Source organism: Chiloscyllium plagiosum, chromosome 17 (genome assembly GCF_004010195.1).
Source record: "Chiloscyllium plagiosum isolate BGI_BamShark_2017 chromosome 17, ASM401019v2, whole genome shotgun sequence".
Lineage (NCBI taxonomy): Eukaryota > Metazoa > Chordata > Chondrichthyes > Orectolobiformes > Hemiscylliidae > Chiloscyllium > Chiloscyllium plagiosum.
Window position 1 is genome coordinate 55,754,513 of NC_057726.1, and position 18,303 is coordinate 55,772,815.

General features: G+C 44.2%; 1 protein-coding gene across 2 annotated transcripts in view; it reads right to left on the reverse strand.

Annotated features, from left to right (window-relative positions):
• Positions 1–14,061: 14,061 nt before the first annotated feature.
• Positions 14,062–18,303, reverse strand: part of herpud1 (homocysteine-inducible, endoplasmic reticulum stress-inducible, ubiquitin-like domain member 1) — a 23,053-nt gene continuing 18,811 nt past the window's right edge. For both annotated transcript variants that reach the window (XM_043707162.1, XM_043707161.1), the window contains 2 exons: positions 16,272–16,410; positions 14,062–14,756 (listed from right to left, as the gene is read on the reverse strand). In XM_043707162.1, the coding sequence (XP_043563097.1) occupies positions 14,568–14,756; positions 16,272–16,410 (328 nt within the window). In that variant the 3' untranslated portion in view covers positions 14,062–14,567. The remainder of the gene's footprint in view (positions 14,757–16,271; positions 16,411–18,303) is intronic.

Sequence of the window (18,303 nt, forward strand, 5' to 3'; positions counted from 1 at the left end):
TGTTTGGTATGCTTTCCTTTATTGGTCAGAGTATTGAGTACAGGAGTTGGGAGGTCATGTTGCAGCTGTACAGGACATTGGTTAGGCCACTGTTGGAATATTGCGTGCAATTCTGGACTCCTTCCAATTGGAAAGATGTTGTGAAACTTGAAAGGGTTCAGAAAATATTTACGAGGATATTGCCATGGTTGGAGGATTTGAGCTAAAGGGAGAGGTTGAACAGGCTGGGGCTGTTTTCCCTGGAGCGTCGGAGGCTGAGGGGTGACCTTATAGAGGTTTGTAAGATCATGAGGGTCATGGATAGGATGAATAGCCAGAGTCTTTTCCCTGGGGTGGGGGAGTCCAAAACTAGAGGACATTGTTTTAAAGTGAGAGGGGAAAAATATAAAAGGGACCTCAGGGGCAACTTTTTCACGCAGAGGGTGGTACGTGTATGGAATGAGCTGCCAAAGGAAGTGATGGAGATGGGTACAATTACAATATTTAAAAGGCATTTGGATGGGAATATGAATAGGAAGGTTTTAGAGGTATATGCACTAAAAGCTAAGCAAATTGGACTAGATTAATAAAGTTGTTTCTGTGCCTTACATCTGCATGACTCTAGAACTTTAATGTCCTTCATGTGTATCTAAAGCTGCTCTGAAACTTAACTGGAAAAGTGAGAGCTCGGATATTACTGAGCTTGACAATATGAGGGGGCTTGAGGCCCAGTGTCCCATGGCAGCTTCATCAAAAAGCAGGAATGTTTCTCTATTGTTCTGGGCAATTTTGATCCCTCAACCATCATGGCGACACACAGTCGTTTATCTCACAACTGTTTGTGGGAATTTGCTAAATTTCCTACATTAACAGGATGAGTTGACTATTAAAAAGGTGCGGAAAGTTATAGAACATAGAACATAGAACAATACAGTGCAGAACAGGCACTTTGGCCTCGATGTTGCGCACAAATTTCCTACATTAACAGGATGAGTTGACTATTAAAAAGGTGCGGAAAGTTATAGAACATAGAACATAGAACAATACAGTGCAGAACAGGCACTTTGGCCTCGATGTTGCGCCAACCTGTGAACTATTCTCAGCTCGTCCCCCTACACTATCCCATCATCAGCTATGTGCTTATCCAAGGATTGTTTAAATCTCCCTAATGTGGCTGAGTTGACTACATTAGCAGGTTGGGCATTCCACACCCTTACCACTCTCTGCATAAAGAACCTGCCTCTGACATCTGTCTTAAATTTATCACTCCTCAATTTGTAATTATGCCCCCTCATACAAGCTGACGTCATCATCCTAGGAAAAAGACTTTCACTGTCTACCATATCTAATCCTCTGATCATCTTGTATGTCTCTATCAAATCCCCTCTTAGCCTTCTTCTTTCCAATGAAAACAGACTCAAGTCCCTCAGCCTTTCCTCATAAGACCTTTCCTCCAGACCAAGCAACATCCTGGTAAATCTCCCCTGCACCTTTTCCAATGCTTCCACATCCTTCCCGAAATATGGCGACCAGAAATGTACACAATATTCCAAGTGTGGCCGCACCAGCATTTTGTAGAGTTGCAGCATGACATTGCGACTCTGAAACTCAATCCCTCTACCAATGAAAGCTAACACACCATTTGCCTTCTTAACAGCACTATCAACCTGGGTGGCAACTTTCAGGGATCTATGTACATGGACTCCAAGATCCCTCTGCACATCCACACTACCGAGAATCTTTCCATTGACCCAGTAACAACCTGTAACATTCTTCCAAATTGTCCACTATTCCAATGATTTTAGTATTGTCTGCAAATTTACTAATCCATCCACCTATGCCTGCATCTAAGTTATTTATAAAAATGACAAATAGCAGTGGTCCCAAAGCAGATCCTTGTGGCACACCACTAGTAATCAGACTCCAGGCTGAATAGTTTCCATTAACCACCACTCGCTATCTTCTTTCAGAAAGCCAGTTTCTAATCCAAACAGCTGGATCACCCTCAATTCCATGCCACTGCATTTTTTCCTACAGCCTACCATGTGGAACCTTATCAAAGGCTTTACTGAAGTCCATGTATACCACGTCAACTGCCCTACCCTCATCTACATGCTTGGTCACCTTCTCAAAAAACTCACTGAGGTTTGTGAGACACAACCCTGTGCTGACTATCTGAAATCAAATTGTTGCTTGCTAGGTGATTATAAATCTTATCTCTTATAATCCTTTCCAAAACCTTTCCTACAACAGAAGTAAGGCTCACTGGTCTATAATTACCTGGGTCATTTCTATTCCCCTTCTTGAACAAGGGCACAACATTTGCAATCCTCCAGTCCTCTGGTACTAAACCTGTAGACAATGAAGACTCAAATATCAAAGCAGAAAATATGAGGAGCTACGTAAATTCAGGGCCTTTTTGTTTCATTTTGTACAGATGAAGTCTAGCAAAAAAGGGGTAGTTGACTACAACCTTCTCAAGGGCAATGAGAGATTGGCAATAAAAGCTGGCCCAGCCTGCTCACCCTGTGAAGGTTGCTTGCTGATATCCGGGAAGTGTTGTTTGTCACTGCATTGCCTTATTTCCTTTACCATTTAACCTTCGCCATATCTCTTTTAATCATCGTTTGTGGCCTTAAACATAAGTATTTTCATTATTAGTTGCAAGAATTTTGAGGTATATTTAGGCACAACATCCTTGTGTTAGAATGCACTAGTAGTTTTTGGATTCCATTAGAGTCATTTCCAATCACAGAGTCATACAGTAATAGAGATGTACAGTATGGAAATAGACCCTTCGGTCCAACCTGTCCATGCCAACCAGACACACCCCAACCCAATCTAGCCCTACCTGCCAGCACCCAGCCCACTTCCCTCCAAACCCCTCCTATTCATATACCCATCCAAATGCCTCTTAAATGTTGCAATTGTACCAGCCTGTTCAGCCTCTTCCTACAACTCAAATACTCCAACCCTGGCAACATCCTTGTAAATCTTTTCTGAACCATTTCAAGTTCACAACATCCTTCCTATAGGAATTGCAAGCAACATTCCAAAAGTGTCCTGTACAGCTGCAACATGACCTCCTAACTCGTATACTCAATGTTCTGGTCAAGAAAGGCAAGCATACCAAAAGCTTTCTTCACTACACTGTCTACCTGTGATTTCACTTTCAAGGAGTTATGAACCTGCACTTCAAGGTCTCTTTGTTCATCAACACTCCCATAGAGCTTACCATTAAGTGTCTGAGTGCTGCCCCCAATTTGCCTTTCCAAAATGAAGCACCTCACATTTATCTAACTCAATGATGGCTACTGGACATATGAAAAATTAATTAATTTTATTTTTGTTAAAAAGTTTCACACACATAGAAACCATCAGCATTTCCAGTTTGTCATGCGTTGTTGATGCTTATAGACAAAATGTAAACTAGAGGTTGCATTTGTCTGACTGCTGGCGCAAAGTCACTCTGAAAGCTGGAGGGAGGTTCATGTGAACAGTATGACTTCCAAACATGGTACTACAAGAGGAGCATCCTCAGGGGGCTGAAGGGGCATGCAGGCCAACCATCAATGTGTGAGCACTGCAACAAGCAGAGGTGTGAAGGTAGCATGGTCACATTCTTGGAAAACAATGCTAGGGCCAACCAACCTGCATCTTTTGATGAAGAGGACTCTATGCTTTGAGTACCAATACCTTCAGAATTCCAGAGTGAAGTTGTGGCTCGATCCACAAGGATGGAAGAATAATACCGAACTCAAAACCTCTCCGTAATCCTGCTTTTCAGTCTGGTTTGAGACGTATGTTTGGGATGTGTGATGAGTTACCAGAATGGAAAAGACTAGATTTTGCTTCCAAGTATATCAGGGCGGAGGCTGAAGGATGACCTTGTAGAGGTTTATAACATCATGAGGTACATGGATAGGGTAAATAGACAAAGTCTTTTTGCTGGGATGGGGGAGTCCAGCACTAGAGGTTATAGGTTTAGGGTTAGAGGGGAAAGATTTAAAACGGACCTAAGGGGCAATTTTTACATGCAAAGGGTGGTGCGCATATGGAATGAGCTGCCAGAGGAAGCGGTGGAGGCTGGAACAATTACAACATCTAAAAGATATCTGGATGGGTATATGACTAGGGAGAGTTTAGAATGGTATGGGCCAAGTGCTGGCAAATCAGACTAGATTAATTTAGGATATTTGATTGGCATGGGTGAGTTGGACTGAAGGATCTGTTTCCATGCTGTACACCTCTATGACTCTATGACAAGCTGTTGTTTTGTTTGGTAACTGTGGAATGTTGCAACCACTTGTACTGATTTTCTTTAAACTGATATCTCTTTCAATCTCGTCAAACATAACATTTATAAAAGAGTCTGGGTTTCATGGCTGAACATGCCAGGTTTTTGATTTTATCTGCTGCTCCAGATAAAATCCCCTGGATTTGTGAATCAGTGCAAATCACAAACATCCCAGATTAGCTGATAGGATCCTGGACTGTGAGGTGTTCTGACTGGTCTCACTAGCCTTGGTGGCTGATAGAAATTGGCTGAGATTCCTGTTCATAGTCGCTACAATGGGATCCCTTTTGAAAACCCCTTTGTGATCATTCAAATCACAGAGATGTTATTACACACCTCTAGGGAGGACTTGAACCCAAGCCTCTCTTTTCCAAGGCCAACAACGCTACCACTGTGCCACAATAGGGACCAAGAAGCTTCTTGGGAACTTCAGGTGAAAGATTGAACTCAGCTGTGATGGTTCCCATAGTCAATTAGCCTGCCAATAACTCACTATTCCGGGTTCAAGCATGAAAACTTGGTGATAAGCACATGCCTGCCCAAACCCTGTGATGCCATACATCAGTAAAAGCCATCGTGTTCAGGAGTCCAGAATAGATGCTGGGTCTAAGTGAAAGAATTGTGAAGAATTACATCATGCAATTCAATGGAATTAGTTGTTTGTTTTACGCATGCTTTAACACCATTGACCAGCAGGTGGTGCAGTATTATTGCTTCTTCAATACAGCCGACTGCCTCTGCTCTTCCATTATTATTGCAGTCGAGATTTTCACAATCTGTTCTTCACCAGATGTGGGTTAAACAGCAGTCGATGCTCTTTAAGGCAATCCAGACAGATTATAAACTGTAGAAGAATGATTACATGCACCCTGTCTGGTCTCTAAAGAGCACACAATTCTCTAATACAGTGCTGTTGAACAGGAGGGCTTCACAGATTGATGAATTGCTGCATGACCTCTTACAACACCAGTAAACTAGATTTAGAAAATACCCTAAGCAAAATAAAATATCCCAATTCACTTCTCAGGTGCTTTATAAAACAGAATACAACACTTAGAATAGAATCCCTACAGGGTGGAAACTGGCCATTTGGCACAACAAGCCCACACTGAGAAGTATCCTGCCCAGACCCATTCCCCTACTACTCCACATTTACCCTTGACTAATGCAGCTAACCTGCTCATCCCTAAACACTATAGGTAACTTAGCATGACCAATTCACGTAACCTACACATCTTTGGATCGCAGGTGGAAACCCACACAGACAGTTGCTCAAGGCTGCAATTGAACCAAGGTCCCTGGTGCTGTGAGGCAGCAGTACTAACCACTGAGCCACCGTGCAGCCACTTAGCCACATAAATATAGACAAGAGGAACCAATAGCCCCCATCCATGTCATAAATGTTGCATGATTTTACAATAGAAAGTTATCCGATCAGATGGCCAACAGGTGTTCAAAGAGATAGGTTTAAGGTGCATCTGAAAAGAGAAAGTGAGGTGGAGACATGGACTGGTAATGAGAAGAGATCCAGAGCTTCAAGCCAAGGCAACTGAATGCACTACCACGATGGTGGAGCGATTAAACTTAGGGGTACTCAGGAGACCACAACCTGACGAATCTTGGAGAGTCTGGAGGAGATTACAGATACAGGCAATGGCAAAACAACCATGTGACTTTTAAAATCAAAAGGCTGCCAGACCAGAGACAACACAGTTTAATGGTGAAAGGGACTTGGGTTCAAGCTAAGAGACGAGCAGCTGAAATTCGGATGACGTTGAGTTTGCAGAGTGTAGGAAGTGGGAGACTAGCCATGGCTGTGTTGGAATAGTCAAATTTCCAGGATATGTGGGCTTGGATGAGGCTTTCACAGCTCTTCAGCTTAAGACAGGAATAAAATTACAGAGGATGGAATGGATGGAATTTTGCTGGCTTTGAACTTGTGGATATTCAACTTAGCTCCAAGGAACGAAGGATGTCAGTCTGTCAGTTCAAACCACAGAGAGTCTGAAAGGGTTGTGAGATTGAGAATGAATACCCACATTTGAGGTATACATTCCATGTAGCTATGCCACTTCTAATCAGCGTGAATGTGTACACGTAAAATTATTAAAACCTTCCCTTGTGCCAGGTGTAATTGTCTAACTTCATGTGCTCACGGTTACTGACGTCAGCTCACATCGATTTTGGTGCACTTTAATGGAGGAAGCTCCAGACCTGCAATTCCCTTCAGGCTATTGCTAAACATCACACCTTCTCAGCAAGTAAACACCATGAAGGATTCCTGAGGGAGCTATTACATATGTGAAATAATATTTTATATTGGATTTACATTGAAACCCATTGGCCCTAAAATCCCATCTCAGGGATTCGTTCCAATGTCCCAGAGAAACAAGTAGTGGGGGATTGGATTACAATGGCTGCTGTCTCACAGAGAACTGAGCAATATGGACTATAACGAGATGGGTGGCAGAATCAGTGACAAGTCCAGCAAGGTCCATCTCAATAGCATGATCATCTTGCACCACCTTTGATGCTTTTCACCAGCAATGTGGTGGGATTCTCAATAAGCAGCTGGTTTTCTGGGGATTAGTGCTCCTTAAACGCCTGGACAGCATCACAACCCTCTCATTAAAATAGTAAGCTCAACCTCAAGGAAACTTGACAAAAAGAAGCCAAAGCAGGATTCATCTCACCACTAGGCCTGAATGATCGCCATGTTGGGCAGTGACACAGATGGTGACCTCAGATTGACACCCCCTACCCCCACCAGAGGCTGGTGTCATGATCTCCTCTGGGATTGAGGACACCTCCGCATTGTATTGTCCCATCGACCAAGTCCCAGTCAGATGATCGCGGTGCCATCTTCCAGAAACATCCTTAACGAAGGAGGGCAGCTTCATAATACCAGAGGTTGCTCAGGTGCACAATGGGCTTTCAAAGATGGCATGGGCACAAGGGATGCCAGTATTGACACCCGAGTGGTGAGTTATTCTGAGAACAGCGTGTGATGAGATGGGATGCAGAAGATTGAGGGAACAGCTCATAGTGGGGGGGTTCCAAATCATGAAGTGGAATAAATTGGGGAAGGCTGCCGCCTGCACAGGGAAGTCAGTAATTACATGGGAGACAAGAATTCTTCATAACACAGCGAACTGCTAATGACCTGGAATTCAATGGCTGAAGCAAATTCAGTGGCAATGTTCAAAATCAGTTGGGTGTCAGGGGGCATGGCAGAGGGAGATAACTCGCACAAAACATTAGTACAGTCCTGCATGATTTTATGCACAGTTTTTCCTTTCAGAGGTTTTGGAGGAGGAGGAGGAGGTGGGAACATTTTAACCAGCTGTGTTTTGCCATCCTGTCTATGGGAGGCGAGCTGTGGTAAACCCTGTGTATGTCATTCCTGGGTGGTATGGATGGATGAGCATTGATGCTGGCTCATTGTTAGAAGCTGACAGGTTAGGCTTGGCCCTGTGCATCTGCTTTCCCACTGGTGCCATTAGTCCCTTATAGACATGGAAACAGTACAGATTTCAGAGAGTGTCAGCCCATTGAAAGGGCTTGAACACTCACAAAGGAGTCTGAGGTTGGAACGATGTGATGGATAGAAACACGTAGGATGAGGTAGACCTGGAGCATGATGAATGGTATCCCCAGTGGAAAATTATGGCACTGCAAATGCACAGCCGGTCTGGCAGCATCCGAGGAGCAAGAGAGTCAACGTTTCGGGCATAAGGCCTTCATCAGGAATGAGAGGGTGGCCCAAGGGGGCTGAGAGATAAATGGGAGGGGGGGATGGGGTCTGGGGAAGGGAAATGAGGAACTGGTGAAGTTGACATTGATGCCATGTGGTTGGAGGGTCCCAAGGTGGAAGATGAGGCGTTCTTCCTCCAGGTAGTGGGTGGATAGGATTTGGCAGTGGAGGATTCCCAGGACTTGCATATCCTTGGCGGAGTGGGGAGTGGAGTTGAAGTGGTCAGCCACAGGGCAGTGGGGATGTTTGGTGCATGTGTCACCCCCAGCACAGTGTACACTGTTACATTAATCAGATATAGCTGGAAATCGCATTGGTGATACTTGCTGGAAGGAGAGAGAGAGAGCTATTTCTACTGTACACAGCCATTACCCTGAGATGGAGTGGCAGGTCTGCTTATACACGCCTCTCTGCTTCTTTCTCCTCTCTCTTTCTTTTACTCTTTTTTTTTCCTCTTTCTCGGTAGGAGCAGTTCCTTCCTGGAGTGTTGGTAATGGCGGGTTCATTTGCTGAAATTGTGGTGCCAGGAGGCAACAACAACGTAAGCCACAATGACACACAATGACACACCCGCCCATTTCAATCCCCCTTCTTACTCCCATTCTGACATGACCTGCCTTGGCCTGCTCCATTGCCACAATGAACCAAACCGCAAATTAGAGGAACAACACCTCATCTTCTGCTTGGGCCGCCAACAGCCCGGAGGACTCAGCGCTGAGCTCTCCAATTTCAAATAACATCCCTTCCCTTCCACCAACTCCCTTCTCAACCCATCCCCTCTCCCTTCCATTACTCTCATTGACGCTTCCTTCTGACCACCAACCAGATTCATTCCTCCCATTGACCAGCCAGGTTGTACCCTTTACCTGTCTTCACCTATCCCCACTTCACCACCTTGCCACTCCCACCCCCTTTATCTGCAGCTCCACCTACATCAACCTCCTGTCCTGAAGAAGGGTTACACTTGAAAAGTTGACTTCATCTCCAGATGCTGCCTGGCTTGCTGTGTTCTTCCAGCCTCCTGTTTGTCTACAATGAGACAGTGGCTGCTTCGGGGCAGTGGATCCAGCATTGAGTCTGAACCCAGTTCAGGTCTTGGCAACTGCAGTCACGACTGTGTGGCTAACATCGGCCCAGCATGGGACTCACGGCTGCCATGACATCAGTGGATTCAAGATGGTGCCGAAGGATGGTGATGCAGTTCCTGTGACAGGGCTGTGGCTCCAGGCCATGGCTAGGCCCTGTAGGATTCCAGCAGTGACAGAGGGTGGCGTTGTGGGGCACCTGAGTGCTCACAGACTGAGGGTTAGACTTGGTTTTTCCTAGAATCATATAATCCCTGCAGTGTGGAAACAGGCCATTTGGCCCAACAAGTCCACACTGATCCCCTGAAGAGTAACCCATCCAGGCCTATTCACCTACCTTATTACTCTACATTTACCCCTGACTAATGGACGTAACTTGAACACTGTGGGCAATTTTAGCATGGCCAATTCACCTAACCTGCGCATCTTTGGATTGTGGGAGGAAATCCACACAGACACAGGGAGAATGCGCACAATTCCACACAGATAGTTGTCCGAGGCTGGAATCGAACCCAGGTCCCTGGCGCTGTGAGGCAGCAGTACTAACCACTGAGCCACCATTTCTGGTGGCTATTACTCATGGCGGAGGCAAGGGAGTGACCGGACCATTTCTTTTATTTCTGCTTCTGTTTTTAATCCCGTCTTTTGTATACTAAGATGGCGGCAGAGAACGGCGACTTTGCACGCTTTTCACGGTACTTGGGTACACGCAAGAATAAATTCTAAACCTATTCTGCACAGAAGGAATTGGGTCTTGCTGTGTCATTCCCAGAAACCTTTGTTATTCCCCCAGCCCTACCCCACAGCAGAGCTACAAGCTACATTTCCAGGTCTAGGAGGAAGTTTTTTTTTAAAAAAAACAACCCTACAAGCTTCAGGGCGAATCACAGCAGTGAGCAGCAATCGAAGGAACTGGTTTGGTTGCTTGTTTGGATCACATGTGGGAAACTGCAGAGCTATTTGCTGCCCTGGTTACAGATGAACAAGCAGTTGCATTGTTTGGGATTCACTGCCAGAGTCCAGCCTGCTTTCACGGTCACCGATCTCAAAACATTAACCTCTGTTTCTGTCTCTCTCTCGCTCTCTAGCTCACTCTCTCGCTCACTCTTTCTTTCTCTCTCTCGCTAGATGTTAACAGACCTACTGAGTTTCTCCGAGCACTTTTTGATTTTATCTCAGATCTTTAGGCAGTTCTTGGTTTTATTTTGCTGCTTTTACATTAGCTGTTTATCAAGAATGTGTAGAATGTAAACCAGGAACCAAAAGACATAGTTTTTTAAAATTTTCCTGCGCTTCCTTTTAAATGAAGGCTCTGACTCTGTGTTCTGTACATTTTCCCTAACTGGGCAGCACCCCATCCAAGAGGCTCATATTCAGTGTAATTCACGCAACTCCTCAAGTATGGTCCCCCATTCAGATGATGTTGTGCACTGCAACTCCATTTACCCACTTTGCTATCATTCCTCTCACTTGTGGACACTAGCTACGCTGAATCGGATAGTGACTCAGTGGATAAAACTTGTCAAGGCACCCATTCAGGAGCGAACATTCAGTTTTTCCACATTGGAAACCCCTAAAGGGAAAACTGTAGGCCAGATGAAGTTAACTTCACCCTGATTTTCTGAGATGCAGGAACTGATTGAGAGATGCCACTAGTAGTGGTGTCTGTGACCAGGCTGTTTTACCGTGCTAGAATCTCTCTCTCATACACACACACACACATATGCAATTCCTTGCTTTTGCCAATTCTAACCACAGTAGGCCCAGAGCAGATCTGATGCAATGAGTACAAGATTACTGTTGAACTGCTCCCGATACGTCAGTGATGTATGAGAGGTTTTCCTGAGAAGCTGCAGTCAGGGAGTCAATAGCATCAGATTGCAGAAGCTTTCTAAAATCTTTCCGTCTTGGATCTCTGCAAAAGCAACATTCCAGGATAAAGCAAACGCAATGCTGGGGCCCGGATTGTTGCATAAGACCCAGCGATCTGAAATGTTAAGATTAGATCTTAACCACGTTATTGGAAAAATCGTTGTTGTTTGTTTAAACAAGCACTCTTGCCTCACTCTGTTTAGGAAAGTCTGTAGCACCACAAACAAGCAAAAGATTATCACAGCCGTTCCTAGCTGAGCATGCAAGGATTATGGTATCTATGTGGGACGTTCCTGGGACTCTCAACATTTTCGAAGGTTGCTGCTTTGAAGCTGTTCAAGGGGGAGACCATTATACTTTCAAACCTGACGGACTTACGTAACTTATTCTCTCTTTCGCAGAACAAAAGATTTCATGTAGTGAACTTTATTAAAGACTCCTTAGCATCACAGTCAGTCTGTACACATAATCCCATCATTGAGAGAGCGGAACAGTATGAAACCACATTGACACAATGGTCACATCAGTGATGGTCAACCTCTTGGAACCAGAAGCTAAACAAAAACATGTCAATATCAACTCCAGTGAGCAATATTCCAAACATCATAACACAATGGCTGTGTGGAAATGCTGTTGCTGCCCATTCGTGCAGGGTGCAATATCCCTGTATACAAAAATAAATAAGAGGGCGGCATGGTGGTTCAGTGGTTAGCACTGCTGCCTCACAGTGCCAGGGACCCGGTTTTGATTCTAGCCTTCGGCGACTGTCTGTGTGGAGTTTGTACATTCGCCCTGTGTCTGCGTGGGTTTCCTCCAGGTGCTCCAGTTTCCTCCCACAGTCTAAAGATGTGCAGGTTAGGGTGAATTGGCCATGCTAAATTCCCCATAGTGTTAGGTGCATTAGTCAGAGGGAAATGAGTCTGGGTGGGTTACTCTTCTGAGGGTCGGTGTGGACTGGTTGGACCGAAGGGCCTGTTTCCACACTGTAAGGAATCTAATCTAATCTAAACCTCATCAAGCTTCCTGTTGCTGGCTCCTCCTCACTTCTCTCCTGCTTCAAAGCCTGGCTCTTTTACAGTTCTTTTCTAGGTTCTAATTCCCTCCCCACGGTTTGGTTCTCTTCTTCACCGCTGAAACCACTGCTCTCTCACATCCTCTCCTTTCACATTTTCTGTGATGTTCCTCTTCTGGCTTCTGCTTCTCAATTGCACTTTCGACTCACAGACACCTTCAGAAAAATTCCATAAGTGTCCAACAAGATTAAATCCCATTTTAAAAGTCATGCCTTCCATGCAGACAAGTAGTAAGAGATTTGACCAGGGACCTTCACACTATTGGTTTAGCGATGGCACCAAGACCATGTACAGCTTCACATCCTGTCACGGCAGATGGTAAAATTTGAATTTTCTTTTAAAATCTGTAAGTAATGAAATCTGTCATGAAACTATTGACAATTGTTAGTAGGAAAAACCCATCTGGTTTCCAATCTAACATCCTGAAAAGATAGTTAGAGATAAGCAATGGTCTAGCCAGTGACACCCACATCCCCTGAATGATTTGTTTAAAAAATTCCACAGACAGGTCAAAATTCACCCGACTGGAAGGTTTCAGAACATCCACAGTTTGAAGGAGTTAGAATTGTAGAGTCCCCATATATGCTGCTTCCACACTATTCAGCCCATTGAGTGCACACCAACTAACCCCCCCGCCATCCCCAAACAAATCTCACCCAGACCGACCTCCCTTACTCTATCAGTGTAACCCTGTACTTCCCATGGCTAATCCACCCAGCCTGCACATCTTTGGACCAAGGGAGGAAACTGGAGCACCATGAGGAAACCCATGCAGATGTAGACAGAATGTGAAAACTCTACACAGACAGACAGTCGCCCTAAGGTGGAAACGAACCGATGTCCCTTGTTCTGTGAAGCAGCAGTGCTAACCACTGAGCTGCTCGCTGTTGTGGTCAACTTGGCATAGCAATACAAGGGACAGAAACAGGACACTGGGCTGTGGGCTGCAAACAAACTGATGGAGATCATTGGCCCAACCTGCTATAACTATGCTGACCAACCTTCCAGCGTTGGCCTGGAGACTCCAGGACAACGGTCAACCTCCACTACATCGCTGCTGGCAACGAGCTAAATTTGGAATAAAATCGAGCAACTCAAAACTGGGTGCCCGTGAGGCAGTATAAGTCATCTGCGGAAGAATTGTATTCAATCCCGTTCTATAGCCCGATAGCCCAGCATATCCCCCACTCTACCATTGCCATCAAGCCAGGGCATCAACCTTGGTTCAATGGTGAGTGCAGGAGAGCACTGCAAGAGCAGCACCAGGCATACCTAAAAGTGAAGTGCCAAGCTGTTGAAGCTAAATGAAAATGAACATCATGTCAAAACAGCAGATGCAGCACGCAATGATCAGAACTAAGTAACTTCACAACCAACAGATCAGACCTAAGCTCTGCAGTCCTGCCACAGACAGAAGTCAGTTAACAATTAAACAATTCACCGGAGAAGGATGCTCCACAAATATCCCCATCCTTAAAAGATTGGGAAGGCCAGCACATCAAAAGAAAGAGTTGAAGAATTTGCAACAATTTTCAACCAGAAGTGGCTGGTCCACGTCAGCCTCCTCCAGGAGGTCCCCAGCACCACAGATGCCGATCCTCAGCCAATATGATTCACACCAGGTGAGGTCAAGAGATGGTTGAAGGCTCTGCATACGTCAAGGGCTTACGGGCCCTGATAGCACAGCAGTAGCAGTACTGAAAGCTTGTGCTCCAGAACTATTAACACAACTAAAAGCCGATAAGTAAGCTGCTCACAAGCGCAGTGATACCTTGGTTTAAACCATGCAAATCCATTAAAAATTTTAGAGTTTAAAAAGGAAGTAAAATTGAACCGAAATCTACAGTATCTGGCTTTATGACTTGACGCATGACTTTCGCAAGTTGCTAATGGAAACAAAAATATCAGCAGAATTGTGCATACACTCTTCCTGTCGGAGGATCTTTCAACAGGAAATAAAGAGGGTTAGACAAAGGGATGCACTGAAGAAGGCAGTTCGCATTTCCATCAAAAATGCTTTTATTGTGCTTATTATGCAATGTGAAATCTAAATTCACACTTGTGCAAAAAAAACCAAGTTACTGTTTCCAATAAATGCTCATCATAAAACTCGCACAAAAGGGGAATAAGCACTTTTTGTATTAAGTCATACTTGCAGAGATAACAAAAAAAAGTGTCACTGACCACAGCTGTTAGAATATAAAGATGTTGTAACACACTGTGGAATCATTCCGTGATCCAATTTGCAGCTTCACACACTAGAAAAGCCTCAATTGCACATTTTATAATAATACCTTTCCTCTAATAATTTACAAAATTTACATTTTATATCATACTAATCTGCGCTCCATTTGGAATCACATCTAGACACCCAGTCACAGCAGAAACAGTGACTTCATTTTCTTGCACGAAGCCCGGAAAACACTGAACTAGGATTGCACTTCTTTTCTCTTTTAAAAAAAATAAAACTAGAAATAAAGGCACAGCAGCTCTGAGTTCAACTGACATTAGTTCGCCACAGCCTGAGGACCTTCAGGGATCAACGAGGCAAAGAAGGTTTTGAAGAACACCCAGGCTTTATTTGCAAGTGTCGTCCTGTTCATCTCAGCTTGCGGGGCCACAGGGGCTTCTGTGATCTCACCGCTTTCAGAGTTATTTACCCCTTCGACGTCTTGGTCTGGTGGCCCACTCTGAAACTGACACACCAAACAAATCAGATTAGCAACACTTAGCACCATAATTTAACTTGGATCAGATGTGCAGAGCTTTGTTTACTCTGTACCCTTTAAAAATCTCTCAGCTAACAGGATCTTTCCTTACATCAAACAAAAAATCCTAACATGTTTCACAGGAATACTGTCAGGCAAAAAACTTGACAATGAGCTGCATATGGGTACAGAGAGCTTAGTTTAAGTGGAAGATGGAGACAGATGGATGGAGAAGTTTAAAAAGAAGAGAATTCTAAAAAGGTTGGGTAAAGACTGAAAGGACTGTGGATGCTGTAAAAATCAGACAAAACTACAATTGCTGGAAAAGCTCAGCGGGTCTGGCAGCATCTGCGGAGAGAAAGCGGAGTTAACATTTCAGGTCGTGTGAACCTTCCTCAGAACCCTTCACTTGACCTGAAACATTAACTCCAATTTCTCTCCACAGGTGCTGCCAGACCTGCTGAGCTTTTCCAGCAATTTCTGTTTTTGTTTTTAAAGACTGGGGCCTGGGTAGCTGTAAGCTGGCTATCAACGACGACATAAAGAAAACCAGGGATGTGAAGGAGAATGATTTGGAAGAACACAGTTCTTAGGGAGGCTTTACAAATTGGAAGGGACAAAGCCATTGAAGGACTCATCTTTTGAGTTAAAGATGCAATGAACCCACTTGAAACAAAAAATATCTCGACCATTTATAGCTGGGCATTAGCCTAATTTATTTAAGTGTTTTATGCAGGTTCAGTAACATCAAAGGGAATTATAAATCAAACTAACGGGTGTTAAAACATCATAATGGAGAAGGTGACAGGTGATTTATAAAGTTTTAATCTCCTGCTCTACACATAAACTGACAAATAGAATAAGTTCATTCATAAGGCAACTTAGTGTGTTTTGTTGAGCTTTTTTCAAGCAGATTTACCTTTGTGAAAATCCTGCCACTACCAGGATAGCCTTTTGCAAAGAATGGATTCTGGATTAGTGGTGTTGGAAGAGCACAGCAGTTCACGCAACATCTGAGGAGCAGTAAAATCGACGTTTCGGGCAAAAGCCCTTCATCAGGAGGTGGGGGAAGGGGAAATGAGGAAACTGTTGAAGTCCACATTGACGCCCTGGGGTTGAAGTGAATGTCAGGGTCATCTTAACCTGTGCCTGGAATGATTGAATTCTCCTCTAATTCCCTTAAGTGGATAAATTCTGTCCCCACAACAGAACAACTGAAAGCAGAAACTTCATTTCCCACTGGCCCCACCCCACTGGGACATCTCCATTCAACATCAAGCACATTGTTGTAATGTTGCTCCAAACACCAAATGACTTCAAAAGGCACTATTCAAAATACATTGACAACCATTCAAAAAAATTGTAAAGGTTTTGCTTAACTATGATTATAAATCTCACATTAAACAACTTTAAAGACACTGGGTGGACTTGAACCCTTAACAGCTGCTGTATACTCAAGTGCAGATCCTTAACTCAAATGAACCATGTGAAAAGTGCACTGACCTCTTCTTGCACAGTATCTTGGTTGTCCAGATTCTCCTGATGGTCACCGTTTGGATTGGCTTCCTCCACTGGCACTTCAGCATTTGGTGCTGGCTGTACCGGTGCTGGGTGCCCAAACAGGAACCAACCAGCACGATGCCTGTAAGGACAGGACAGGTCAGGACACACATTCAGACAGCAGGCAAACCAGACACACATAGCCCCTCAGGACTGGTCAACAACTGAGATATCTGCAATGGATTAACTTATGAATAAAAAGGAACAGATAACAAACCATTGACTAGTGTGCAAATTGGAAGGTACAACAGCAACTGGCATGGTCAAATCTAAAGCTTTGTTTGATATTTTATTAGAAAAGAAAATTGGTGAGGTGTAAAATGATCGATTTACCACATTCCTAATGAAGGGCTTCTGCCTGAAACATTGACTCCCTCACACCTCGGATGCTGCCTGACCTGCTGTGCTTCTCCAGCATCACACTTTTTTCTGACTGACTCTCTGCATTCCTCACTTTCTCCCAAATACAACCTGACCTTTGCACCCTTGGAAAGTCAATAACGGGCAAGAATGGGAAGGTAAAACCAGCTCAGGACTGAACAGTGAGGCAACTCTCTTTCAACAGCTCCCTCTTGTATGCAGCTTCAAGTTGCAGAGCCAAGGTGAAAAAAATACTTTTTCAAGTAATCCAGAAGGAAAGAAAAAATCTCAAAGTCTATGATTCTTTCCTGTACAGGTGATTTTGAGTCAAGAGGAGACAGCAAGACTAATTGTGTTAAAATGCTAAACAGTATAAACCATATGGATATGTGTCAGCCACTGCTATTTCTAATGCAAATACAGAACTTAAAAACAGGGCTGAAGCTAGTCAGCCTTTAAAGTAAGACTAAAAAGAATAGATGGAAACACGACAGAGCCGAATACAAGCAGTAATCAGAGTAGTATTTGGCACTGACCTCCACTTTAGGGCTGAATTCTGTATAATGCTATAATAGACTTTCGGGCATTTAGTTTACTGAACCCTGACCCTTCTATGCACAGCTCACCATGAAACGTCAGAGTGGATAAAGTAAACAATAGAAACAAGCCAACTTAAACAAGCTGCGTCATCAAATGAAACCCTCTGTACGCCAACTCCCCCGGCCCACTCAGGTCACTCCTGACATTCTTGGCTGTGAATTCCTTCAGAAAGAATGGCCTTTTCACTCTATAACACACAGCGGAGTCTGTTCACAGAAATTTTCATTAAGCAGGCAAACAGGAATCAGCAGCACAGACAGATGAGACACTTACTCAAGGGTGCTCCGTTTCCTTCCCATTAGTGTACTAAAGATGGGATTTTCCTTTCTATAACCGTAGGGATGTCAAGGGCTAAGGGGAACAGACAAAATAGATTTGGATCCAAGATCACATCGACCATGATCGAATCGAATGGTAAAGCAGACTGGAGGGGTTGTTGTGTCTACTTTTCTCTAATTTTCTTAACAGCATTGACCCAGTGTTGGTTGCCTGGGGGTTGACAGAGATGATCGCAGCGAATGATTCAAACAAAAATAAAAATTAGTTTTCAATATTGTTAGTGATAGCGGCTAAAAAAAAGGCTGCCCAAATCTGTAATGACTTCGAGGTACCGGTGTAGGACTGGGGTGTACAAAGTTAAAAATCACACAACACCAGATTGTGGTCCAACAGGTTTAATTGGAAGCACGAGCTTTCAGAGAGCTGCTCCTTCATCAGGTGGTTGAAGGAGCGTTGCTCCGAAAGCTGGTGTGCTTCCAATTAAACCTGGTAAAAACAATGACTGCAGATGCTGGAAACCAGATTCTGGATTAGTGGTGCTGGAAGAGCACAGCAATTCAGGCAGCATCCGACGACCAGCAAAATCGACGTTTCGGGCAAAAGCCCTTCATCAGGAATAAAGGCAGAGAGCCTGAAGCGTGGAGACATAAGCTAAAGGAGGGTGGGGGTGGGGAGAAAGTAGCATAGAGTACAATAGGTGAGTGGGGGAGGCATGTGCAGTCATTGTTTTTACCTA